The sequence below is a fragment of the Pelophylax lessonae genome (genome assembly GCF_965119305.1).
Source record: "Pelophylax lessonae genome assembly, chromosome: 9".
NCBI classification, from domain to species: Eukaryota; Metazoa; Chordata; class Amphibia; order Anura; family Ranidae; genus Pelophylax; species Pelophylax lessonae.
The window spans coordinates 102,100,813-102,127,308 of NC_138776.1; the positions used below are offsets into that span (position 1 = coordinate 102,100,813).

General features: G+C 43.9%; 1 protein-coding gene across 1 annotated transcript in view; it reads right to left on the bottom strand.

The window, feature by feature from the left end:
• Positions 1–26,496, bottom strand: part of FBXW4 (F-box and WD repeat domain containing 4) — a 330,357-nt gene that overhangs the window by 44,033 nt on the left and 259,828 nt on the right. Inside the window, exon 7 of the mRNA XM_082268344.1 lies at positions 12,867–13,007. Within this exon, the coding sequence (XP_082124470.1) occupies positions 12,867–13,007 (141 nt within the window). The remainder of the gene's footprint in view (positions 1–12,866; positions 13,008–26,496) is intronic.

Below are 26,496 nucleotides of genomic sequence, written 5' to 3' on the forward strand. Positions count from 1 at the left end.
AGGGGGTCTGCAGCGTCGGCTAGAGGATCCCGAGACCTTGACACGAACCTCTGCACTTTCCTGTTGAGCAGGTTCGCATCAGGGGTCCCCCACCAAAAACACAGGTGAAGAGATTGTATCCGCACAGAATGTCCTTGCAGACGATCCGTCCATTGAGACAGACAAAGTCTGATTGCCCGAATCTCCAGGATGTTGATCGGCAACCTGGACTCTTCCTGAGTCCAGACACCTTGGGCCGAACACACTCCCAAGACACCTCCCTATCTGGACAGACTGGCATCCGTGGTTATTACAGTCCAATACAGGGGGAGAAAGGATTTTCCCAGACGTAGAGTCGGGGAACGGAGCCACCATAGGAGAGATTCCCTCGAACGCCCACTCAACAGAATCAGATTGTCCAATGACAGCGGATCCTTGTTCCATTTGATCAGAATCTCCCTTTGCAAAGATCTGGTGTGGAACTGCGCAAATGGAACCGCCTCGAAGGTGGATATCATCAGACCCACCACTTGCATGCAAGTCCTTAGTGACGATCGATGGTTGGACAACAGGAGCTGAACAGCATCCTGTAGCTTCAGAAGTTTTGTCTGAGAAAGAAACTGATGATGAAAGCTGATGCTGAATCCAGTGTCAGACCCAAGTAGTCCATCTTTGTGGACGGAGACAGTGCAGATTTCCGAAAATTGTGTCCACCCGAACTCCTGCAGAGTTCGCACCGTAACGTCCAAGTCAGCTTCTAGAGCTGAGGAAGACTCTGCACGCAGAAGTAAATCATCCAGGTAACCTAGTACTGCGATCCCCTTCTGCTGTAACAAGGCCAACACTAGGGCAAAAACCTTTGTGAACACTGGAGGAGCTGAAGCAAGACCAAAGGGTAATGCCCTATATTGAAAGCGCTGATGCCTGCCATATATTGGAATATGAAGGTAAGCGTCCTCAAGATCAATAGAGGCCAGCAGATCTCCTTGATGCAGGAAAGCCATTACTGTGCGAATGGACTCCATCCAAAATTTCTGAACCCACACAAAGTGGTTCAGAGCCTTGATAATTCAAGATCGGACGAACCTTGCCTTCCTTCCTGGGAACTGTAAAAAGATTTGAATAAAAGCCTTGGAAACGTTCAGACTCTGGAATTGGCACAATAACCCCTTGTGCTAACAGGTCCTGCACTGTTCCGTAGAGGCCCTGTAGCCGATCTGGAGACAGGCATAAGTTGGAAGGAAAGAACCTTGCCAAAGGCAAGGACCGAAACTCGATCTTGTAACCTAACCTAATCAGTTTGTGGATCCATTTGTCCTGAATGAGCAAGGTCCACGGATCCACAAAGAATCAAAGAAGCGGGTGAGGGCACCCCTTCAGGCTGGAGAAGGCTTGTCCGTGGAACCAGAAGCGCCAGCTTTGGACTTACCATTCAAGAGTTTCTTGGAGCCTCCGGCAAAGGTACAGGTGGATCTCGAGCCCTTTTCTTGCGAGCCACCCGAACGAAAAGGCCGCTTGTGAGCCGAAAAGAAGGGACCCCACTTACATCGAGGTTCCTTGCCCTTAGCAGCCTGCGGAAGTAAAGTACTTTCACCTCCCGTAAGACCCTTATTGATCTCTTCCATAGAGGCACTGAACAGAACCTACAAAAGGGACATCAGTCTGCACCTTTTTAGAAGCCTGACCAGTACTTCAACCAGATCATGCGGCGAAGGATCACCGCTGCTGTCACAGATACCCTGCCGGCCAAGAGAGCCGCACCCAGGGATGCATCACAAATATACTGTAACCCTTAAACAAAAAATGTTATATGAGCGAAGGGGGCGCTGGTGCTTATGTGTATCAAATAAAGAGTTATTCCAACAGTGTATGAACAACAATTATTAATATACAATGTAAAATACTCATATATAACTCATATATAATTTTTTGTTTAATTGTGCATACACATTTAAAAGGGGCAGCAGGTCTTTTTTTCAGTGTTCCGTTTTAGTGACTAGGCGCCTTCACCCTCCCGTTTATTTACATACTGTACCTCTAGGGTCAACTGATCCACCAGGTCAGCCAGTTCAGAAGGGTGTTGACTCCCCTCTAGATCCTGGCGCAAAATCTTAGCCCATTCTGTTAAGGTCTGGGATACCAAGGTGATAGCAAACACCAGTCTTAAAATTAAATTGGCCACAGTAAAGAGGTACCAGGCCAGAGCCTCAGCTCTTTTGTCCACGGGGTCCTTAAAAGACGAGGAATCTTCCACCGGCAAAAGTGTGGCCTGATTGAGCCTGGAAACCTGAGAGTCCACCAATGGTGGAACCATTTGTTTCTTCAGAAGAGACTCCTCAAAGGGATATCCTCAAGAAAAACGCTTCGGTATACCAACCATGCATTTCGGGGAACCCCACTGACTAGTGACAATCTCGTCAAAATAGGCAAGAGTGGGAAACACCTTGTTTATCTTGGAAGACTTGCGAGTGCCAAATTGCACCGGTGTAGCCGACTCAGCAGCAGCTGGGTCCTCCAACTTTAAAGTTTCCTGCACTGACATAATCAGGGCCTCCACCAGCACGTTTTCATGCACAGCTGCAGTGGAGGAGGACTCATCCTCACTATTAGAGCACTCAGCATGCGTGGACGCAGACCCAGTGGGCTGGCTCTCGTCCATGGCAGCCAAATCCACCTCCTACTCTGAGGAAGCAGAGAAAACAGGTGAAGGCGGAGAGCGCTTCTTGCCAGGCCTCCTTTGCAGGGCCATATCTACTTTGGCTACTAGCGACTGCAGGGCTGCTGTCATGGCCGCCAGGGCAGACTGAGACCCAGAGGGTCCCGCAGCTTCCAGGAGTGGATCAGGTGGTGAAACACGCTCCATGACCACAAAGGGTTAAATGGAACCGAGCTGCATTTTTTTTTTAAATGGGAGGCCACTCCCCCCTGTGCACCGCTGGGGCACCACAGCAATCACCTGCAGCGATATATACAGCAGAGGAAGGAATATATACTCCCAGAGACTCATCACCCTGTGTAGTTCACACAGGAACAGTTGACTGTAATTCACACAGGAGCAAAAATAATAAAGAAAAAGTAAAAAATTCCATTCAAATAGAAAGAAATGCCAGGACCGCAGATCCCAGCAGAGAGCCAGGTCCTTGCTCCTGACTAGGCAGAAAAAAACTGGAGTCCTACAGCAGGAAGTTATGGTATACCCTCTGGGGCTTCCCCAGGGGCATAAACAAAAAGGTTTCTGCCTAGTCCTACTCCTAGAGAGCAAGAACATAAGCCCAATGGTTTGAAGACTTGAAGCTGTGTCTGTCAGTCAATGAAAGAGAAAAGTACATTTCTTTTGAGGGGCTTAACCAGAATTCCCATAGCCCGATAGCAACATTTTTATTGGCTTCACCCCCCCCCCAACAACATGAATTCATGATACAGAACTCAACAGTCATAGTTAATAGTCTTAAACCAAGAGGTAAGAGTAAAAGACAAGGGCAAGGGTCAAAAAAAATGCTCCAGTGTCAGTAAGAGAGAAAAAAGCCTGCCAGTGGGAGGAAAAGAAAACCTCCCCCCCCCCCCCACAGGTAGTGAGTATGAAGAAAAAGTGCTCTGGGTTCAATGATCAAAGGGAGGAAAACAATGTTCTAAAATCAATAGCTAAACAAAATGCACTATGTTAATTATCAGTATGAGTGAAAATGCTTCATTAGTGGTCAGGAGGGGTAACAGAAATGTCTCATCCGTGGGCAGTGGAAGGTATGAAAAAAAAAAGCCAAATTAGGGGTCAGTAGTAGGAAAAAATGCCCTGGCTCTAGTGATCAGAAGTAGGGTTGAGCAAACCCGGACTGTATTGTTCGTACCGGACTTTTGGGTATTCGGTACCCGGACCCGAACCTGGACATTTCACTGTATGTTCGGGTACTGTCCGTTGTTCGGTAACGTTATTTTAATGTTTTGGCGCGGTTTTAATGGCGCGCTTTCAACAGCCAATCAGAAAGCGTTTAACTAGTGTGCCCTAGAAGCCATCACAGCCATGTCTAGTAATGGCATGGCTGTGATAGGCCAGTGCAGCATGTGACCCAGACTCTATATAAGCTGGAGTCACACAGCGCCGCGCATCACTCTGCTAATACTACTGTAGGGAGAGGTTCCTGACTGCTGCTGCTGAGGGACAGATAGGACTTTACTATAGGGCGAGGCTGGAGAGATTGCTTGTAGGGAAAGTATAGGAGGAACAATCTGCTTTATCATACAGCGATCTACATTGATTTGATTTTGTGGGGTGCAGTGAACAATGTCTTTGCCAGGAGGGAGGGATAGCCATTTACTGTAGGGTTAGGCTGGAGAGATTGCTTTTAGGGAAAGCATAGATATGAACAATCTGCTTTAATCAGACAGCGATCTACATTGATTGTATTGTGTGGGGGTGCAGTAGAACAATCTTTATGCCCTGACCTGAGCCAAGTGAGGAGGAGAAGGGAGAAATAAAACATTTTTATCAGTCTGTTAGGCGTGCGGTGCTGCACATTTCATGCAACCTCAGTGCATATGTGTGTGCTTGATCTGCATTTAAAAAAGAAAAAACATTTTTTCCTTTATATTTACCTTTAAAGACTATGTCAGACAGACATTGCTTTTCTAACCTCCTCTTCAAAAAGCACCAATGTGAGGGGAGAATAATTATTTTACAGTATTTAGGGTAAAACATTTTTTTTTAGTTTTTCATTCATACATTACAGTGAGATACACCCATTGCATACTGCTGTATTGCGCCGTGCAATAAAAAAACTATTTAGGGGACAAAAGAGTGTATTGCTGCCCTGTCTGCATATGTTACAGTGACATACACCCATTGCATAATGTTCTATTGCGCCGTGCAATAAAAAAAAACGATTTAGGGGACAAAAGAGTTTATTGCTGCCCTGTCTGCATATGTTACAGTCACATACACCCATTGCATACTGTTCTATTGCGCCGTTCAATAAAAAAAACTATTAAGGGGACAAAATAGTTTATTGCTGCCCTCTCCACATATGTTACAGTGACATACACCCATTGCATACTGTTGTATTGCACCGTGCAATAAAAAAACATTTAGGGGCAAAAAAGTTTATTGCTGCCCTGTCTGCATATGTTACAGTGACATACACCCATTGCGTACTGTTCTATTGCGCTGTGCAATAAAAAAAACTATTAAGGGGACAAAATAGTTTATTGCTGCCCTGTCCACATATGTTACAGTGACATACACCCATTACATACTGTTCTATTGCGCCGTGCATTAAAAAAAAACATTTAGGGGCAAAAAAGTTTATTGCTGCCCTGTCCGCATATGTTACAGTGACATACACCCATTGCATACTGTTCTATTGCGCCGTGCAATAAAAAAAACATTTAGGGGCAAAAAAGTTTATTGCGGCCCTGTCAGCATATGTTATAGTTACATACACCCATTGCATACAGTTGAATTGCGCCTTGCAATAGAAAAAACTATTTAGGGGACAAAAAAAGTTGATTGCGGCCCTGTCTGCATATGTTACAGTGAGATACACCCATTGCGTACTGTTGAATTGCGCCTTGCAATAAAAAAACTATTTAGGGGACCAAAAGAGTTTATTGCTGCCCTGTCCGCATATGATACAGTGACATACACCCATTGCGTACAGTTGAATTGCGCCTTGCAATAAAAAAAAACTATTTAGGGGACAAAAAAAGTTGATTGCGGCCCTGTCTGCATATGTTACAGTGACATACACCCATTGCGTACTGTTGAATTGCGCCTTGCAATAAAAAAACGATTTAGGGGACCAAAAGAGTTTATTGCTGCCCTGTCCGCATATGTTACAGTGACATACACCCATTGCATACTGTTCTATTGCGCCGTGCAATGAAAAAAACTATTTAGGGGACAAAGAAAGTTGATTGTGACCCTGTCTGCATATGTTACAGTGACATACACCCATTGCGTACAGTTGAATTGCGCCTTGCAATAAAAAAAACTATTTAGGGGACAAAAAAAGTTGATTGCGGCCCTGTCTGCATATGTTACAGTGAGATACACCCATTGTGTACTGTTGAATTGCGCCTTGCAATAAAAAAAATATTTAGGGGACCTAAAGAGTTTATTGCTGCCCTGTCCGCATATGTTACAGTGACATACACCCATTGCATACAGTTGAATTGCGCCTTGCAATAAAAAAAACTATTAAGGGGACAAAAAAAGTTGATTGCGGCCCTGTCTGCATATGTTACAGTGACATACACCCATTGCGTACTGTTGAATTGCGCCTTGCAATAAAAAAACGATTTAGGGGACCAAAAGAGTTTATTGCTGCCCTGTCCGCATATGTTACAGTGACATACACCCATTGAATACTGTTCTATTGCGCCGTGCAATAAAAAAAACTATTTAGGGGACAAAAGAGTTTATTGCTGCCCTGTCCGCATATGTTACAGTGACATACACCCATTGCATACTGTTCTATTGCGCCGTGCAATAAAAAAAACCATAAAAACATTTAGGGGCAAAAAAGTTTATTGCAGCCCTGTCCGCATATGTTACAGTGACATAAACCCATTGCGTACTGCTGAATTGCACCTTGCAATAAAAAAAACTATTAAGGGGACAAAAAAGTTGATTGCGGCCCTGTCTGCATATGTTACAGTGACATACACCCATTGCGTACTGTTGTATTGCGCCGTGCAAAAAAAAAAAGCATGTAGGGGCAAAAAGGTTTATTGCGGCCCTGTCCGCATATGTTACAGTGAGATACACTCATTGCGTACTGTTGAATTGCGCCTTGCAATAAAAAACTATTTAGGGGACCAAAGAGTTTATTGCTGCCCTGTCCGCATATGTTACAGTGACATACACCCATTGCGTACTGTTCTATTGCACCGTGCAATAAAAAAAACTATTTAGGGGAAAAAAGAGTTTATTGCTGCCCTGTAGGCATATGTTACAGTGACATACACCCATTGCATACTGTTCTATTGCGCCGTGCAATGAAAAAAACTATTTAGGGGACAGAAAGATATTAAATTGCGGCTTAGTCTGTATCTGTACGTGTGAGATACACTCGTTGGATACTGTTGTTCTAGTCCACTATTCAATAAACACCCATTTTGGGAAAAAAATATTACATTGCAGCTTAGTCTGCATATTTTACTGTGAGATACACTCGTTGTATACTGTTGTTCCAGTCCACTATTCAATAAACACCCATTTAGGGAAAAAATATTAAATTGTGGCCTAGTCTGTATCTGTACGTGTGAGATACACCCGTTGTATACTGTTGTTCTAGTCCGCTATTCAATAAACACCCATTTAGGGAAAAAATATTAAATTGCGGCCCAGTCTGTATCTGTACGTGTAATAAAAGAATGGCTGGAGCTCTGATACACTGGGTAACAGCTACTGTGGAAGCAAGATATCGGGCCAGTGCATGGCAGAAAAAGAATGTATATGTAGAGGCATTACCTACATAACGGTATGTGGGGTAAAGTCCATAAATGTAAAGGAGATGAACTATGGGGTGGAAGTAAGCACGAAGGGCCGGCTCAGCTGCACAGGAGTCAATCTGTAGACAGGGTAAAGAAAAGAACAAGCGGAGCGCCTCTAAGTGCAATACGTTTAATGGAGAAAAAAACATACAGTGTGAAGTAACTCACTAGACGAAAGGAAATGAAGGCTCAAGTGCAACGTCCTGGGGTCAAGCCGTCCAATAGCTGGTGCCGGGAGAGGAGAAGTTGGTGCTATCCGGTGGATGGAATGGCGGGGAGATGCCGGCTCTCGCTTCGCCGGGACCGGACTCTCGAGGCAGGCTGTTACTCAGCGTCGACCATGTGACGTAGGCAGGGTCAAGGTGCACACGACGCGTTTCTGAGCGTGCGCCAAGCTCGTGGGGAGCATGCGCGCTCTTTCTTCAGGTGTAGATGCCGGGACCATTGTAAGCCAGGGAATTTATACACACGTAATGTGTGAGTAGGAGTACACAAAGATTAAGTGACCAATGAGGTACTATGGCGGCCATATTTAAAGGCTCAAACCATGCAAGATTACACAGTAATAGATAAAACATACACTATTGGTGAAAATAAATAATTAAATAAATAAAACAAAACGAAATGTGAGGGGAATGTGTACATATAAAAACAAAGAAGAGTACAATGTAGATATAAACCCTAAGCTAATATCTCAATATAAAATGAAATAAAGTAATATGAAATAAAAATAGAAAATAAAAAATAAAAATAAAAATAATAATAAATGAATGAATAAAATATAAAATGGTAAATAATAATGGAGAGTAATAGCTAGAAAATGAATAAAAAATGAAAAAAATATAAAGAAAAATAATGAGTGTAATGAAATTTATATGATGAGAGTGCCAAATGATGATGGGAAATACTACATTGATATTGAGTTTGCGTGTAAAAGATACACGCACATGTACACACATATACCTATGTATGCATATGCATACGCGTACCCGCCCACATCCATATGTACACATAAAAATGTATACAATAAATATTTAATAAAAATATTGGTTAGAAGATATTTTCTCCAAAACGTGTGTTTAAAGGATATGGGAATAATTAATATAAGATTATATAAAAGGATATAAAGGGATGTGAGAAAAATGGACATATACATGTATGTACATACATATATATATATATATACACATACACATGTATATGGCAGGTGAGATGAATATATTAAAAAAAAATATATTATAAAATATTAAAATATAAAAAAAGCCCCCAATAAACTACCTGAGCATTGCAAAGCCCCATCATTGAACCTCATTCCCCTCAAGGGAATGTATCCATGTAAGAAAAAATTATGTAAGACATGTGATTTTATTATTTATGGACAAAAATCCTTTTCCCATGAAGGCCACACATATTCGTTGGACAATTTTTACAATTGTTCCACAGATCATGTGGTATATTGTCTGACTTGCCCTTGTAAATTATTATATGTGGGCCGCACCATATGTCCTTTGCGCCAACGGTTTGGCAAACACCGGTGGCTTATTGAGGAAGGGTCCGATAAACATAGTGTCCCCAGACATTTCCTAGAATATCACAACAAATCTACTGAGGGGTTGAGAGTTTGGATTATTGAGGCCATATCCAATAAATTACCAGAGGCCCAGCGGTTCTCTAGGCTCTGCGAACGTGAGACTTTTTGGATTTTTTCTTTGAACACATTAAAACCGTATGGACTAAATGAGGAACTTGAAATCAGTACTATTTTATAATTATTGTTTCTCTTATAGAGGTCCTTTTATATAAAATATACACCATTAAATATTGTGACTTTTTAATATTTTAATATTTTATAATATATTTTTTTTAATATATTCATCTCACCTGCCATATACATGTGTATGTGTATATATATATATATATGTATGTACATACATGTATATGTCCATTTTCTCACATCCCTTTATATCCTTTTATATAATCTTATATTAATTATTCCCATATCCTTTAAACACACGTTTTGGAGAAAATATCTTCTAACCAATATTTTTATTAAATATTTATTGTATACATTTTCATGTGTACATATGGATGTGGGCGGGTACGCGTATGCATATACATACATAGGTATATGTGCATATGTGTGTACATGTGCGTGTATCTTTTACACCCAAACTCAATATCAATGTAGTATTTCCCATCATATAAATGTCATTACACTCATTATTTTTCTTTATATTTTTTTCATTTTTTATTCATTTTCTAGCTATTACTCTCCATTATTTTTTACCATTTTATATTTTATTCATTCATTTATTATTATTTTTATTTTTTATTTTCTATTTTTATTTCATATTACTTTATTTCATTTTATATTGAGATATTAGCTTAGGGTTTATATCTACATTGTACTCTTCTTTGTTTTTATATGTACACATTCCCCTCACATTTCGTTTTGTTTTATTTATTTAATTATTTATTTTCACCAATAGTGTATGTTTTATCTATTACTGTGTAATCTTGCATGGTTTGAGCCTTTAAATATGGCCGCCATAGTACCTCATTGGTCACTTAATCTTTGTGTACTCCTACTCACACATTACGTGTGTATAAATTCCCTGGCTTACAATGGTCCCGGCATCTACACCTGAAGAAAGAGCGCGCATGCTCCCCACGAGCTTGGCGCACGCTCAGAATCGCGTCGTGTGCACCCTGACCCTGCCTACGTCACATGGTCGACGCTGAGTAACAGCCTGCCTCGAGAGTCTGGTCCCGGCGAAGCGAGAGCCGGCATCTTCCCGCCATTCCATCCACCGCATAGCACCAACTTCTCCTCTCCCGGCACCAGCTATTGGACGGCTTGACCCCAGGACGTTGCACTTGAGCCTTCATTTCCTTTCGTCTAGTGAGTTACTTCACACTGTATGTTTTTTTCTCCATTAAACGTATTGCACTTAGAGGCGCTCCGCTTGTTCTTTTCTTTATTGTATCTGTACGTGTGAGATACAGCCGTTGTATACTGTTGTATTGCGCCTTGCAATGAAAACTCATTTCGGGGAAGATCCAAAATTTGAAAAATATGAGGAGAAGGTTAAATAAGGGACGTGGCCTGGGTCGTGGTGTTGCTGGTGGAGCTCCTGTTGCAAGGAGAGGACGTGGTCGATCTGTGCCAGCTACACGCACAGGTGAAACACCTTCCTCAGCTGCGAGTAGGCGACAGAACCTGAAGCAGTATTTGGCAGGGCGTAATGTGCCTCTACAAAGGTTGAGGCCAGAACAAGTACAGGTGAGTAGATTGGGTTGCTAACTGGATCCCCGTTACAAGGACAATGTACCGTCCTTAATTCCCTCACTGGAGCGTGATCGGAAGATGCGCGAATACAAGCGCACACTGGTAGAAACGCGCTGCTGGTGGCATTCCCACCTGACAGCGGGGGCACAGTGGAAGCACAAGGCCAAGGCAGGGGAGGAGGAGGAAGAGGTCATCAAGGCTGCCAGGGCACCGCCAGCACCTCAGAAGGCAGGGTTAGCATGGCCGACATGTGGAAAAGCTTTGTCAGCACGCCACAACAAGCTGCAGCACCAGCAGCTGATATGGAACATCTTAGCAGGAGGCAGCATTTCACTAACATGGTGGAGCAGTATGTGTGCACACGCCTAGACGTACTGAATGACGGGTCTGCCCCCTTCAACTTCTGGGTCTCCAAGTTGGGCACATGGCCTGAGCTTTCCCTTTACGCCTTGGAGGTGCTGGCCTGCCCTGCAGCCAGTGTATTATCTGAACGGGTATTTAGCATGGCTGGGGGCGTTATCACAGACAAGCGCAGCCGCCTGTCCAGAGCCCATGTGGACAAGCTCACGTTCATTAAAATGAACCAGGCATGGATCCCACAGGACTTGTCCGTACCTTGTGCAGAATAGTCATGTATACCGGCCTTACCCAGCCATTGCTGGATTTGATCTTTCTTACTCTTTTGGGGTGTTTTTTATTAAAAACCAAAACCAGCTTTGGCTACCTCGTCCTCCTCCTCCACTGCGGCCACTTCCACCTACACCACCATATCCCCCGCCACCTCAACCTCCTACTCCATATGGGCCTCGTCCTCCTCCTACATCATTCAAGATGATTATTTTTTATTTTTCTGTTTTTTCTGTTCTTTTAAGTTAGTTCCCTATCCACATTTGTTTGCAGAGCACTTGCCATGCTCTTAAGATGATTTTCCTGCCATTTGCAGCCCTCTAGCCCTTTCCATGTGTGTTTTAGAGGTGTTTTAGTGCTCAAAAGTTCGGGTCTCCATTGACTTCAATGGGGTTCGGGATCGGGACAAAGTTCGGGTTAAGTCCTGGTCACAAACCCGGACTTTTTTTTTCAAGTTCGGCTCAACTCTAATTAGAAGCAAAAAAAATGCTCCGACTTCAGTGATCAATGGCAGCAAAGAATGTCTAAGCATTAAGGGTTAGTAATAGGAAAAAATGGCAGTGTAGGGATTGGGAGAAAGGATGCCCCAGTGTCAGCAGTCAATAGAAGAAGAGCATGCCCCAAAACTAGTTAGAGGTAAAATATTAGGAACCTATACCTGGAGGGCTCTGGGGCTGGGGGCATTGTATGGGACCCTGCGGATGGCTGGGGACTTTGTAGCAGGCTAGGGAAAACTCTAGAGCAATGGCGGAACCACAAAGGGCTCTGCATGGGGCTGGGGTTCTGTAGAAGGCTAAGGGACATGGTAGGACTCTGTAGAAAAAAGGGGGCTCTGGAGGAAGGCTGGGGGAACAATACTATAGGGGGCGCTACACTGTAGAGGGTTGTAGAGGAAATAAGGGGAGAACTGCATTGTAGGGAGCACTTGCAGGGGACAGTGTGCAACAGAGACTTCTCTCCCTACCACACTTTCAGTTTAGACCGGGTGTCAGTACAGGCACCCCATGATGAGCGAAAGTGAAACTTTCCCTTTAACCTCTCTCTGTTCTCATGACAGGTCACATGACTGGGAGAGGAAGGACGGGATTTCTCTCACCAGCTGGCACTCACACTGTAAAGAGGTATGCAGCATTTGGGGAGGCATTCATTTACAATGCCTCCCTGTAATGCCTCATGGAGCAGTGCATTCCAGCATCAGTGCACCCTATGCTACTCTGCAGAATGTCCTTGGATCCTAGGACACACCAAGGAGAGCTTCCTTCGAGCCAGCACCCCTCATTTATGGCCCCCCAGCCTGGGCTCACAGCCACTGCATGGGCTGCTATGGCTGTAGTTTCACCAGTGTTGCTATTACTAACAAAAGGCATAATGAATTGCTATGCAAGGGTAACATTAGTAAAATTTTATTTATGTAAGCAATCTAAAAAGTTTTGACAGTCTCTTTAAGGATGAATATCATCCAGAATTACTTAAAGATCATTACCTGGTGCTTGTTCTCAAGTCCCAGTATCTTATGTACGTATCATAGCCACATGATAACAAAATGGAAGGTGTTTCATAGCAGACATCCAGAACACCAGCACCTCGTTTAAATTCAGTTCCAAGGCAGTCCATCAGTTGGCCACTGCAATGACAAGAAATTCCTTTTAAATTGGCATTAATGAGTAACCACAGTCTTTTATATACAGGTTGCCTTTTGGGTGTGCTAGATGTGCACACACCCATTTATTATGAAAGACATTGCATTATGGAAGGACAAATTCACATGAAAGCAGCAACAAAATATTATTGATTTTACACTAAACATCAGAATAAGACATGAAACCTCTATCAACTGGCCCTGCATTTTTTAAAAGACTGGGCTGCTGCTGGATTGCAGATTAAGGTACAATGGGAACCTAAGTGAAAACACAGCTTTGGACCTACCCTCCCTGGTCCCTTAGATTGACATTGATAATGATTGCAATAGGCACAGAGAAGCTGCTCTTATATGCAATGTGTATTCTGGCATTGTCACTTAAGATACCAATGCATCTTCCCTTGTAAATTGACAGGCAGGTGCAAAGCTTGGACCATTGCTTGAACCCCTTGTTTAACTGCAGGAGCATGAAGGCTGTAGCAGGGCCACCTGGACATCTACTGAGTCCTGATCTCTTGCCTAGGTTGTCTTGTGGATGATTCATCTCTGGGTTTGCCTGAAGGCCAAAGCAGAGTTAAAGCTAAATCTCAAAAGAAAGAACTACTGGCTATACACATACTGCAGGTGTATATATTTATGTGTAGATGGGGACCGAAATAAGCATCAGCCTTTCATGTGCATTTACCCAATTTGAACATTTTTATTCATTAATAAAACTAACTGAGAATTACAAGCACCAGGGAGCTGACACCATTACACAAATATTCTCTGGCACAACAGCCCCTATGGAAAATACTAGCATTCCCAGACTTCCAATCCAGGCATGGCTGTTACCTATTACTATGCCAGGATACATGTAAATCTTTAAATGTTAAACTTTGCTTTGAACAAGTTAGCTGAGATGATACTCTAGTCAGCCCCCTGTAATCTCACCACAGATCATAAATCATTATGTAAGAACAGACATCTTCTATCACATGAGAATATATTTTCATTGCTCAGATACAGTAAAGACCAGTAATATTTATTAAACCAGATGCATATATGTCTCTTTTTGGAACATATGCTGTTTTTTTACTGAAATGCTGTCTCAATCCTCCAGTCTGGTCCCTGAAGCAGGTGTCTGAGGCACACATCCAACTTCATGTTCTTAAGCAGTGACATTGCATATTAAAATGTGTATTTGCTCCAATTCACTGTAGAACCTGCTGACACATGGACTCCCCAAGAAGAATCGGACCATTGTTTTATTACACTTGAAATAACTATTTTTTGTAATGCATAAGTGTACAAGATGGTCTTTCTCATCACTCCCACAATGTGTACGTCTCATCAATCTAACCTGAAAATTGGTGCAATTCAAGAAATGTTCTATGACAACATTGCTAAGTTTCCTTTTTCAGTTATATTGAATGCCACACCTCTTGCATATCAAATCCCATTTCTAAAGTCAGATATTAGTGTTGTTAGGTTAAGCACACAGGACTTGCTTGAACACAAAGCTGGGTAACATCTGGGTGTATCTGGATTAGATTTTGGCAAACTGTTAATTCATGCAGAGGTATATATCCTAATTTCTGATTTCCTGTCTCTGAAAGTTATCTACAAATGTATACAGTGACATTTTTTTTTTTTTTTAGTAATGGGTGCGAAGCAGTAATTTATCTTTCCCCTGAAACCAAAGATTGTCACCTCTTCATTCAGAAAAAAATGACTTTATGAATAGTGTTGAGCGAACACGGACTGTATTATTCGTGTTCGTACCGAATAATTGGATTTTTTGTACCCGAACACGGACACGGACACTTTACTGTATGTTCGGGTAAAAATCCGTGTTCGGTCGTTTTATTTCCGGGTTTTGCATGCTTTGGCGCTCTTTTCATGGCGGGCTTTCAACAGCCAATCAACAATCGTTTAACTGGTGTGCCTTAAGCCATCCCAGCCATGCCTGCAAATGTCTTAGTAGCTGTGATTGGCCGTCTGAAGCATGTGACCAAGTCTTTATAAGTTCGAGGCAGCCGCAGCGGCGTCATTATGCTGCTTATATCAGGGACAGAGCACACATCAACGTGCTGGCTGCTGATTAGGGAAAGATAGGCAGGAAAAAACCATTTGTGTCCGGATAGAATTGAGGGACAGGTCGGAGTGTTTAGGCAGGGCGAGTTGTAGGCATTTTAGGGATAGAGTCTGCTGAATTATAGGGTCAGTGTCTTCTACAAACTACAATCGATATTGCTGTGTGGGGGGTGGGGTGAATCTGCACTCAATCCTGATCTACGATCTCTTCTCAATCCTGTTAGGGACAGAGTCTGCTGAATTTTAGGGAAACTGTGTTCTACAAACTACAATCGATATTGCTGTGTGGTGTGGGATTGGAGATAGGCAGGTGTCAGTGATCCACATCCATTTTTCTGTGTGTGAGCTGCAGTGAACACAATCTTTTTGGGCTGCAGTGAACACAATCTTTTTGGGCTGCAGTGAACACAATCTTTTTGGGCTGCAGTGAACACAATCTTTTTGGGCTGCAGTGAACACAATCTTTTTGGGCTGCAGTGAACACAATCTTTTTGGGGTGCAGTGAACAAAATCTTTTTGGGGTGCAGTGAACACAATCCTTTTTGGTGTGCAGTGAACACAATCTTTGTGGGGTGCAGTGAACAAAATCCTTTGTGGGGTGCAGTGAACACAATCTTTTTGGGGTGCAGTGAACAAAATCCTTTTTGGGGTGCAGTGAACAACATCCTTTTTGGGGTGCAGTGAACACAATCTTTTTGGGGTGCAGTGAACAAAATCCTTTGTGGGGTGCAGTGAACACAATCTTTTTGGGGTGCAGTGAACACAATCTTTTTGGGGTGGAGTGAACAACATCCTTTTTGGGGTGCAGTGAACAAAATCCTTTTTGGGGTGCAGTGAACAAAATCATTTTTGGGGTGCAGTGAACACAATCTTTTTGGGGTGCAGTGAACACAATCTTTGTGGGGTGCAGTGAACACAATCTTTTTGGGGTGGAGTGAACAACATCCTTTTTGGGGTGCAGTGAACAACATCCTTTTTGGGGTGCAGTGAACACAATCTTTTTGGGGTGCAGTGAACACAATCTTTGTGGGGTACAGTGAACAGAATCTTTGTGGGGTGCAGTGAACACAATCTTTGGGGGGTACAGTGAACACAATCTTTTTGGGGTGCAGTGAACACAATCTTTGTGGGGTGCAGTGAACACAATCTTTTTGGGGTGGAGTGAACAAAATCATTTTTGGGGTGCAGTGAACAACATCCTTTTTGGGGTGCAGTGATCAAAATCCTTTTTGGGGTGCAGTGAACACAATCTTTTTGGGGTGCAGTGAACAAAATCCTTTGTGGGGTGCAGTGAACAGAATCTTTGTGGGGTGCAGTGAACACAATCTTTGGGGGGGTACAGTGAACACAATCTTTTTGGGGTGCAGTGAACACAATCTTTGTGGGGTGCAGTGAACACAATCTTTGTGGGGTGCAGTGAACACAATCTTTGGGGGGTACAGTGAACACAATCTTTTTGGGGTGCAGTGAACACAATCTTTGGGGGGTACAGTGAACACAATCTTTTTGGGGTGCAGTGAACACAATCTTTGTGGGGTGCAGTGAACACAATCTTTGGGGGGGTACAGTGAACACAATCTTTTTGGGGTGCAGTGAACAACATCCTTTTAGGGTGCAGTGAACACAATCTTTGTGGGGTGCAGTGAACAACATCCTTTTAGGGTGCAGTGAACACAATCTTTGTGGGGTACAGTGAACAGAATCTTTGTGGGGTGCAGTGAACACAATCTTTGGGGGGTACAGTGAACACAATCTTTGTGAGGTGCAGTGAACACAATCTTTGTGGGGTGCAGTGAACACAATCATTGTGGGGTGCAGTGAACTCAATCTTTGTGGGGTACAGTGAACACAATCTCATACTTCTGAAGATTTGAGGGTGCTGCCTGTTCCATACTCCCCCTACTCCTCATCTAGCCTTTTAGGGGTACAAACAATAGTAATTGGGGCCTAGTGTGGTTGTGTACGTGTGATATACATACACTTTTTTTGGATCATATTTTCTATTCCGCTATTTAATCAAAAACCTTTGGGGATCAGTTAAATTGGGGGATAGTCTGTGTTGGTACGTGTGAGAGAGATCCACCTTTCCAAGTTGTTGGGGTTCATCTCATACTTCTGAAGGTTTGAGGGTGCTGCCTGTTCCATACCCCCCCTACTCCTCATCTAGCCTTTTAGGGGTACAAACAATAGTAATTGGGGCCTAGTGTGGTTGTGTACGTGTGATATACATACACTTTTTTTGGATCATATTTTCTATTCCGCTATTTAATCAAAAACCTTTGGGGATCAGTTAAATTGGGGGATAGTCTGTGTTGGTACGTGTGAGAGAGATCCACCTTTCCAAGTTGTTGGGGTTCATCTCATACTTCTGAAGGTTTGAGGGTGCTGCCTGTTCCATACCCCCCCTACTCCTCATCTAGCCTTTTAGGGGTACAAACAATAGTAATTGGGGCCTAGTGTGGTTGTGTACGTGTGATATACATACACTTTTTTTGGATCATATTTTCTATTCCGCTATTTAATCAAAAACCTTTGGGGATCAGTTAAATTGGGGGATAGTCTGTGTTGGTACGTGTGAGAGAGATCCACCTTTCCAAGTTGTTGGGGTTCATCTCATACTTCTGAAGGTTTGAGGGTGCTGCCTGTTCCATACTCCCCCTACTCCTAGCCTTTTAGGGGTACAAACAATAGTAATTGGGGCCTAGTGTGGTTGTGTACGTGTGATATACATACACTTTTTTTGGATCATATTTTCTATTCCGCTATTTAATCAAAAACCTTTGGGGATCAGTTAAATTGGGGGATAGTCTGTGTTGGTACGTGTGAGAGAGATCCACCTTTCCAAGTTGTTGGGGTTCATCTCATACTTCTGAAGGTTTGAGGGTGCTGCCTGTTCCATACTCCCCCTACTCCTAGCCTTTTAGGGGTACAAACAATAGTAATTGGGGCCTAGTGTGGTTGTGTACGTGTGATATACATACACTTTTTTTGGATCATATTTTCTATTCCGCTATTTAATCAAAAACCTTTGGGGATCAGTTAAATTGGGGGATAGTCTGTGTTGGTACGTGTGAGAGAGATCCACCTTTCCAAGTTGTTGGGGTTCATCTCATACTTCTGAAGGTTTGAGGGTGCTGCCTGTTCCATACCCCCCCCTACTCCTCATCTAGCCTTTTAGGGGTACAAACAATAGTAATTGGGGCCTAGTGTGGTTGTGTACGTGTGATATACATACACTTTTTTTGGATCATATTTTCTATTCCGCTATTTAATCAAAAACCTTTGGGGATCAGTTAAATTGGGGGATAGTCTGTGTTGGTACGTGTGAGAGAGATCCACCTTTCCAAGTTGTTGGGGTTCATCTCATACTTCTGAAGGTTTGAGGGTGCTGCCTGTTCCATACTCCCCCTACTCCTAGCCTTTTAGGGGTACAAACAATAGTAATTGGGGCCTAGTGTGGTTGTGTACGTGTGATATACATACACTTTTTTTGGATCATATTTTCTATTCCGCTATTTAATCAAAAACCTTTGGGGATCAGTTAAATTGGGGGATAGTCTGTGTTGGTACGTGTGAGAGAGATCCACCTTTCCAAGTTGTTGGGGTTCATCTCATACTTCTGAAGGTTTGAGGGTGCTGCCTGTTCCATACTCCCCCTACTCCTAGCCTTTTAGGGGTACAAACAATAGTAATTGGGGCCTAGTGTGGTTGTGTACGTGTGATATACATACACTTTTTTTGGATCATATTTTCTATTCCGCTATTTAATCAAAAACCTTTGGGGATCAGTTAAATTGGGGGATAGTCTGTGTTGGTACGTGTGAGAGAGATCCACCTTTCCAAGTTTTTGGGGTTCATCTCATACTTCTGAAGATTTGAGGGTGCTGCCTGTTCCATACCCCCCCTACTCCTCATCTAGCCTTTTAGGGGTACAAACAATAGTAATTGGGGCCTAGTGTGGTTGTGTACGTGTGATATACATACACTTTTTTTGGATCATATTTTCTATTCCGCTATTTAATCAAAAACCTTTGGGGATCAGTTAAATTGGGGGATAGTCTGTGTTGGTACGTGTGAGAGAGATCCACCTTTCCAAGTTTTTGGGGTTCATCTCATACTTCTGAAGATTTGAGGGTGCTGCCTGTTCCATACCCCCCCTACTCCTCATCTAGCCTTTTAGGGGTACAAACAATAGTAATTGGGGCCTAGTGTGGTTGTGTACGTGTGATATACATACACTTTTTTTGGATCATATTTTCTATTCCGCTATTTAATCAAAAACCTTTGGGGATCAGTTAAATTGGGGGATAGTCTGTGTTGGTACGTGTGAGAGAGATCCACCTTTCCAAGTTGTTGGGGTTCATCTCATACTTCTGAAGGTTTGAGGGTGCTGCCTGTTCCATACTCCCCCTACTCCTAGCCTTTTAGGGGTACAAACAATAGTAATTGGGGCCTAGTGTGGTTGTGTACGTGTGATATACATACACTTTTTTTGGATCATATTTTCTATTCCGCTATTTAATCAAAAACCTTTGGGGATCAGTTAAATTGGGGGATAGTCTGTGTTGGTACGTGTGAGAGAGATCCACCTTTCCAAGTTGTTGGGGTTCATCTCATACTTCTGAAGGTTTGAGGGTGCTGCCTGTTCCATACTCCCCCTACTCCTAGCCTTTTAGGGGTACAAACAATAGTAATTGGGGCCTAGTGTGGTTGTGTACGTGTGATATACATACACTTTTTTTGGATCATATTTTCTATTCCGCTATTTAATCAAAAACCTTTGGGGATCAGTTAAATTGGGGGATAGTCTGTGTTGGTACGTGTGAGAGAGATCCACCTTTCCAAGTTTTTGGGGTTCATCTCATACTTCTGAAGATTTGAGGGTGCTGCCTGTTCCATACCCCCCCTACTCCTCATCTAGCCTTTTAGGGGTACAAACAATAGTAATTGGGGCCTAGTGTGGTTGTGTACGTGTGATATACATACACTTTTTTTGGATCATATTTTCTATTCCGCTATTTAATCAAAAACCTTTGGGGATCAGTTAAATTGGGGGATAGTCTGTGTTGGTACGTGTGAGAGAGATCCACCTTTCCAAGATGTTGGGGTTCATCTCATACTTCTGAAGGTTTGAGGGTGCTGCCTGTTCCATACTCCCCCTACTCCTCATCTAGCCTTTTAGGGGTACAAACAATAGTAATTGGGGCCTAGTGTGGTTGTGTACGTGTGATATACATACACTTTTTTTGGATCATATTTTCTATTCCGCTATTTAATCAAAAACCTTTGGGGATCAGTTAAATTGGGGGATAGTCTGTGTTGGTACGTGTGAGAGAGATCCACCTTTCCAAGTTGTTGGGGTTCATCTCATACTTCTGAAGGTTTGAGGGTGCTGCCTGTTCCATACTCCCCCTACTCCTAGCCTTTTAGGGGTACAAACAATAGTAATTGGGGCCTAGTGTGGTTGTGTACATGTGATATACATACACTTTTTTTGGATCATATTTTCTATTCCGCTATTTAATCAAAAACCTTTGGGGATCAGTTAAATTGGGGGATAGTCTGTGTTGGTACGTGTGAGAGAGATCCACCTTTCCAAGTTGTTGGGGTTCATCTCATACTTCTGAAGGTTTGAGGTTGCTGCCTGTTCCATACTCCCCCTACTCCTCATCTAGCCTTTTAGGGGTACAAACAATAGTAATTGGGGCCTAGTGTGGTTGTGTACGTGTGATATACATACACTTTTTTTGGATCATATTTTCTATTCCGCTATTTAATCAAAAACCTTTGGGGATCAGTTAAATTGGGGGATAGTCTGTGTTGGTACGTGTGAGAGAGATCCACCTTTCCAAGTTGTTGGGGTTCATCTCATACTTCTGAAGGTTTGAGGGTGCTGCCTGTTCCATACTCCCCCTACTCCTAGCCTTTTAGGGGTACAAACAATAGTAATTGGGGCCTAGTGTGGTTGTGTACGTGTGATATACATACACTTTTTTTGGATCATATTTTCTATTCCGCTATTTAATCAAAAACCTTTGGGGATCAGTTAAATTGGGGGATAGTCTGTGTTGGTACGTGTGAGAGAGATCCACCTTTCCAAGTTGTTGGGGTTCATCTCATACTTCTGAAGGTTTGAGGGTGCTGCCTGTTCCATACTCCCCCTACTCCTAGCCTTTTAGGGGTACAAACAATAGTAATTGGGGCCTAGTGTGGTTGTGTACGTGTGATATACATACACTTTTTTTGGATCATATTTTCTATTCCGCTATTTAATCAAAAACCTTTGGGGATCAGTTAAATTGGGGGATAGTCTGTGTTGGTACGTGTGAGAGAGATCCACCTTTCCAAGTTTTTGGGGTTCATCTCATACTTCTGAAGATTTGAGGGTGCTGCCTGTTCCATACCCCCCCCTACTCCTCATCTAGCCTTTTAGGGGTACAAACAATAGTAATTGGGGCCTAGTGTGGTTGTGTACGTGTGATATACATACACTTTTTTTGGATCATATTTTCTATTCCGCTATTTAATCAAAAACCTTTGGGGATCAGTTAAATTGGGGGATAGTCTGTGTTGGGACGTGTGAGAGAGATCCACCTTTCCAAGTTTTTGGGGTTCATCTCATACTTCTGAAGATTTGAGGGTGCTGCCTGTTCCATACCCCCCCTACTCCTCATCTAGCCTTTTAGGGGTACAAACAATAGTAATTGGGGCCTAGTGTGGTTGTGTACGTGTGATATACATACACTTTTTTTGGATCATATTTTCTATTCCGCTATTTAATCAAAAACCTTTGGGGATCAGTTAAATTGGGGGATAGTCTGTGTTGGTACGTGTGAGAGAGATCCACCTTTCCAAGTTGTTGGGGTTCATCTCATACTTCTGAAGGTTTGAGGGTGCTGCCTGTTCCATACTCCCCCTACTCCTCATCTAGCCTTTTAGGGGTACAAACAATAGTAATTGGGGCCTAGTGTGGTTGTGTACGTGTGATATACATACACTTTTTTTGGATCATATTTTCTATTCCGCTATTTAATCAAAAACCTTTGGGGATCAGTTAAATTGGGGGATAGTCTGTGTTGGTACGTGTGAGAGAGATCCACCTTTCCAAGTTGTTGGGGTTCATCTCATACTTCTGAAGGTTTGAGGGTGCTGCCTGTTCCATACTCCCCCTACTCCTCATCTAGCCTTTTAGGGGTACAAACAATAGTAATTGGGGCCTAGTGTGGTTGTGTACGTGTGATATACATACACTTTTTTTGGATCATATTTTCTATTCCGCTATTTAATCAAAAACCTTTGGGGATCAGTTAAATTGGGGGATAGTCTGTGTTGGTACGTGTGAGAGAGATCCACCTTTCCAAGTTGTTGGGGTTCATCTCATACTTCTGAAGGTTTGAGGGTGCTGCCTGTTCCATACTCCCCCTACTCCTCATCTAGCCTTTTAGGGGTACAAACAATAGTAATTGGGGCCCAGTGTGGTTGTGTACGTGTGATATACATACACTTTTTTTGGATCATATTTTCTATTCCGCTATTTAATCAAAAACCTTTGGGGATCAGTTAAATTGGGGGATAGTCTGTGTTGGTACGTGTGAGAGAGATCCACCTTTCCAAGTTTTTGGGGTTCATCTCATACTTCTGAAGGTTTGAGGGTGCTGCCTGTTCCATACTCCCCCTACTCCTCATCTAGCCTTTTAGGGGTACAAACAATAGTAATTGGGGCCTAGTGTGGTTGTGTACGTGTGATATACATACACTTTTTTTGGATCATATTTTCTATTCCGCTATTTAATCAAAAACCTTTGGGGATCAGTTAAATTGGGGGATAGTCTGTGTTGGTACGTGTGAGAGAGATCCACCTTTCCAAGTTTTTGGGGTTCATCTCATACTTCTGAAGATTTGAGGGTGCTGCCTGTTCCATACTCCTCCTCCTACTGCTCAACCATCCTTTTAGGGGTACAAACAATAGTAGTTGGGGCCTAGTGTGGTGGTGTACGTGCGAGATACATACACTTTCTTTTTGATCATATTTTCTATTCCGCTATTCAATTAAAACCTTTGGGGATCAATTCAATTGCGAGATAGTCTGTGTCGGTACGTGTGAGATCCACCTTTCCAAGTTGTTGGGGTTCATCTCATACTTCTGAAGATTTGAGGGTGCTGCCTGTTCCATACTCCTGCTCCTACTGCTCAACCATCCTTTTAGGGGTACAAACAATAGTAATTGGGGCCTAGTGTGGTTGTGTACGTGCGAGATACATACACTTTTTTTGATCATATTTCCTATTCCGCTATTCAATAAAAACCTTTGAGGATCAATTGAATTGCGGGATAGTCTGTGTCGGTACGTGTGAGATCCACCTTTCCAAGTTTTTGGGGTTCATCTCATACTTCTGAAGATTTGAGGGTGCTGCCTGTTCCATACTCCTCCTCCTACTCCTCATCCATCCTTTTAGGGGTACAAACAATAGTAATTGGGGCCTAGTGTGGTTGTGTACGTGCGAGATACATACACTTTTTTTGATCATATTTCCTATTCCGCTATTCAATAAAAACCTTTGAGGATCAATTGAATTGCGGGATAGTCTGTGTCGGTACGTGTGAGATCCACCTTTCCAAGTTTTTGGGGTTCATCTCATACTTCTGAAGATTTGAGGGTGCTGCCTGTTCCATACTCCTCCTCCTACTCCTCATCCATCCTTTTAGGGGTACAAACAATAGTAATTGGGGCCTAGTGTGGTTGTGTACGTGCGAGATACATACACTTTTTTTGATCATATTTCCTATTCCGCTATTCAATAAAAACCTTTGAGGATCAATTGAATTGCGGGATAGTCTGTGTCGGTACGTGTGAGATCCACCTTTCCAAGTTTTTGGGGTTCATCTCATACTTCTGAAGATTTGAGGGTGCTGTCTGTTCCATACTCCTCCTACTCCTCATCCATCCTTTTAGGGGTAGAAACAATAGTAATTGGGGCCTAGTGTGGTTTTGTACGTGCGAGATACATACACTTTTTTGGATCATATTTCCTATTCCGCTATTCAATAAAAACCTTTCTAGGGCAAGATCTTAAATTACAGAAATATGAGGAGACCGTCAAATAAGGGCCGTGGCCTGGGTCGTGGTGCTGCTGGTAGAGCTCCTGTTGCAAGGAGAGGACGTGGTCGATCTGTGCCAGCTACACGCACAAGTGAAACACCTTCCTCAAGTGTGAGTAGGCGACAGAACCTGCATCAGTATTTGGTAGGGCATCAAACGCCCCTAGAAGTGATGAGGCCAGAACAAGTTGAGGCGATAGTAGATTGGTTTGCTGCTGACAGTGCCTCCAGTTCCTTCACATTGTCTCCCACCCAGTCTACTGCAGAAAGGTCAGAGTTGGCACCTGCAGCCAATGTCCAACCGTCTTTCACCTCACCCCCTTGCAAATCAGGCCAGCAGTCTGAGCCCCAAGCCATACAGCAGTCTCTTATTCTTTTTGAGGACTCTGTCAGCAGGGTTTCCCAGGGCCATCCACCTAGCCCTGCCCCAGAAGTGGAAGAGATTGAGTGCAGCGATGCCCAACCACTTATTTCTCAAGATGAGTACATGCAAGGATCATCGCAGCACGTCTCCGATGATGACGAAACGCAGGTGCCAACTGCTGCGGCGTTCAGCATTGTGGAGACCGACAAGGAGGGCAGGGGTGAAGACTGGGTGGAAGATGATGTGGAGGACGATGAGGTCCTCGACCCCACATGGAATGAACGTCATGCAGGTGACCTGAGTAGTTTGGAGGAAGAGGCGGTGGTCGCACAGAGCCACCAGCACAGCAGAAGAGGGAGCAGGGTGCAGAAGCGGAGCGGCCGTGCCCTAGACACTACGCCCGCTACTGCCCAACGCAGCAAGGGAACGAGCGCACCAAAGTCAGCTCAAAGGAGTTCTCTAGCGTGGAAGTTCTTTAGAAAATGTGCTGATGACAGGACACGAGTGGTTTGCACCCTGTGCAATCAGAGCTTGAAGCGAGGCATAAACCTTCTCAACCTGAGCACAACCTGCATGATCAGGCATCTAAGTGCAAAGCACGAGCTGCAGTGGAGTACACACCTTCAAAACCAAGAAACGTCTCTGGCTCATCCTGCTTCCTCTTCTGCTGCAGTCTCGGCCGCTCCAGCCACATCTGTAGTGATACCGGCACCTGCCACCCCGCAAACAGACGATCTGTCAGCAACACCACCACCTGGGTCACCAACAACCATCTCCACAATGTCCCGTGGAAGCGTTCAGCTTTCCATCTCCCAAACACTTGAGAGGAAGAGGAAGTACCCCCCTACCCACCCGCGATCCCTGGCCCTGAATGCCAGCATTTCAAAATTATTGGCCTTTGAAATGCTGTCATTCCGTCTGGTGGAGACGCACAGTTTTAAAAACCTTATGTCGGTGGCTGTCCCACAGTACGTCGTGCCCAGCCGCCACTACTTTTCCAGGCAAGCCATCCCTTCCCTGCACAACCAAGTGGGGGAAAATATCAGGTGTGCACTGCGCAACGCCATCTGTGCCAAGGTCCACCTAACTACGGATACGTGGACCAGTAAGCACGGTCAGGGGCGTTATATCTCCCTAACGGCACACTGGGTAAATGCAGTGGCGGATGGGCCTGAGGCGGATAGCAATTTGGCGCATGTCCTTCCACCACCGAGGATTGCAGGGCGCTTCAGTTTGCCTCCTGTTCCCAACTCCTCCTACTCCGCTTCCTCATCCTCTACCGCCTCCTCATCCGGACAGCGTAACACCTTCACCACCAACTTCAGCACGGCCAGGGGTAAACGACAGCAGGCAGTTTTACAACTTGCCTGTTTGGGGGACAAACCACACACCGCGCAGGAGTTGTGGAGGAGCATGGAACAGCAGACAAATGAGTGGTTGCTGCCAGCGAGCCTCAAGCCCGGCCTGGTGGTGTGCGATAACGGGCGAAATCTCATAGCAGCTCTGGGCCTAGCCGGTTTGACGCACATCCCTTGCCTGGCGCATGTGCTGAATTTGGTGGTGCAGAGGTTCCTTAAAAACTACCCCGATATGTCAGAGCTGCTGCAGAAAGTGCGGGCCGTTTGTGCACACTTTCGGCGTTCTCACCCTGCTGCTGCTCGCCTGGCAGCGCTGCAGCGTAACTTCGGCCTTCCCGCTCACCGCCTCATATGTGACGTGCCCACAAGGTGGAACTCCACCTTGCACATGCTGGAAAGACTGTGCGAGCAGCAGCAGGCCATAGTGGAGTTTCAGCTGCAGCACGCACGCGTGAGTCGCTCTGCGGAACAGCACCACTTCACCACCAATAACTGGGCCTCCATGCGAGACCTGTGTGCCTTGTTGCGCTGTTTTGAGTACTCCACCAACATGGCCAGTGGCAATGACGCCGTTCTC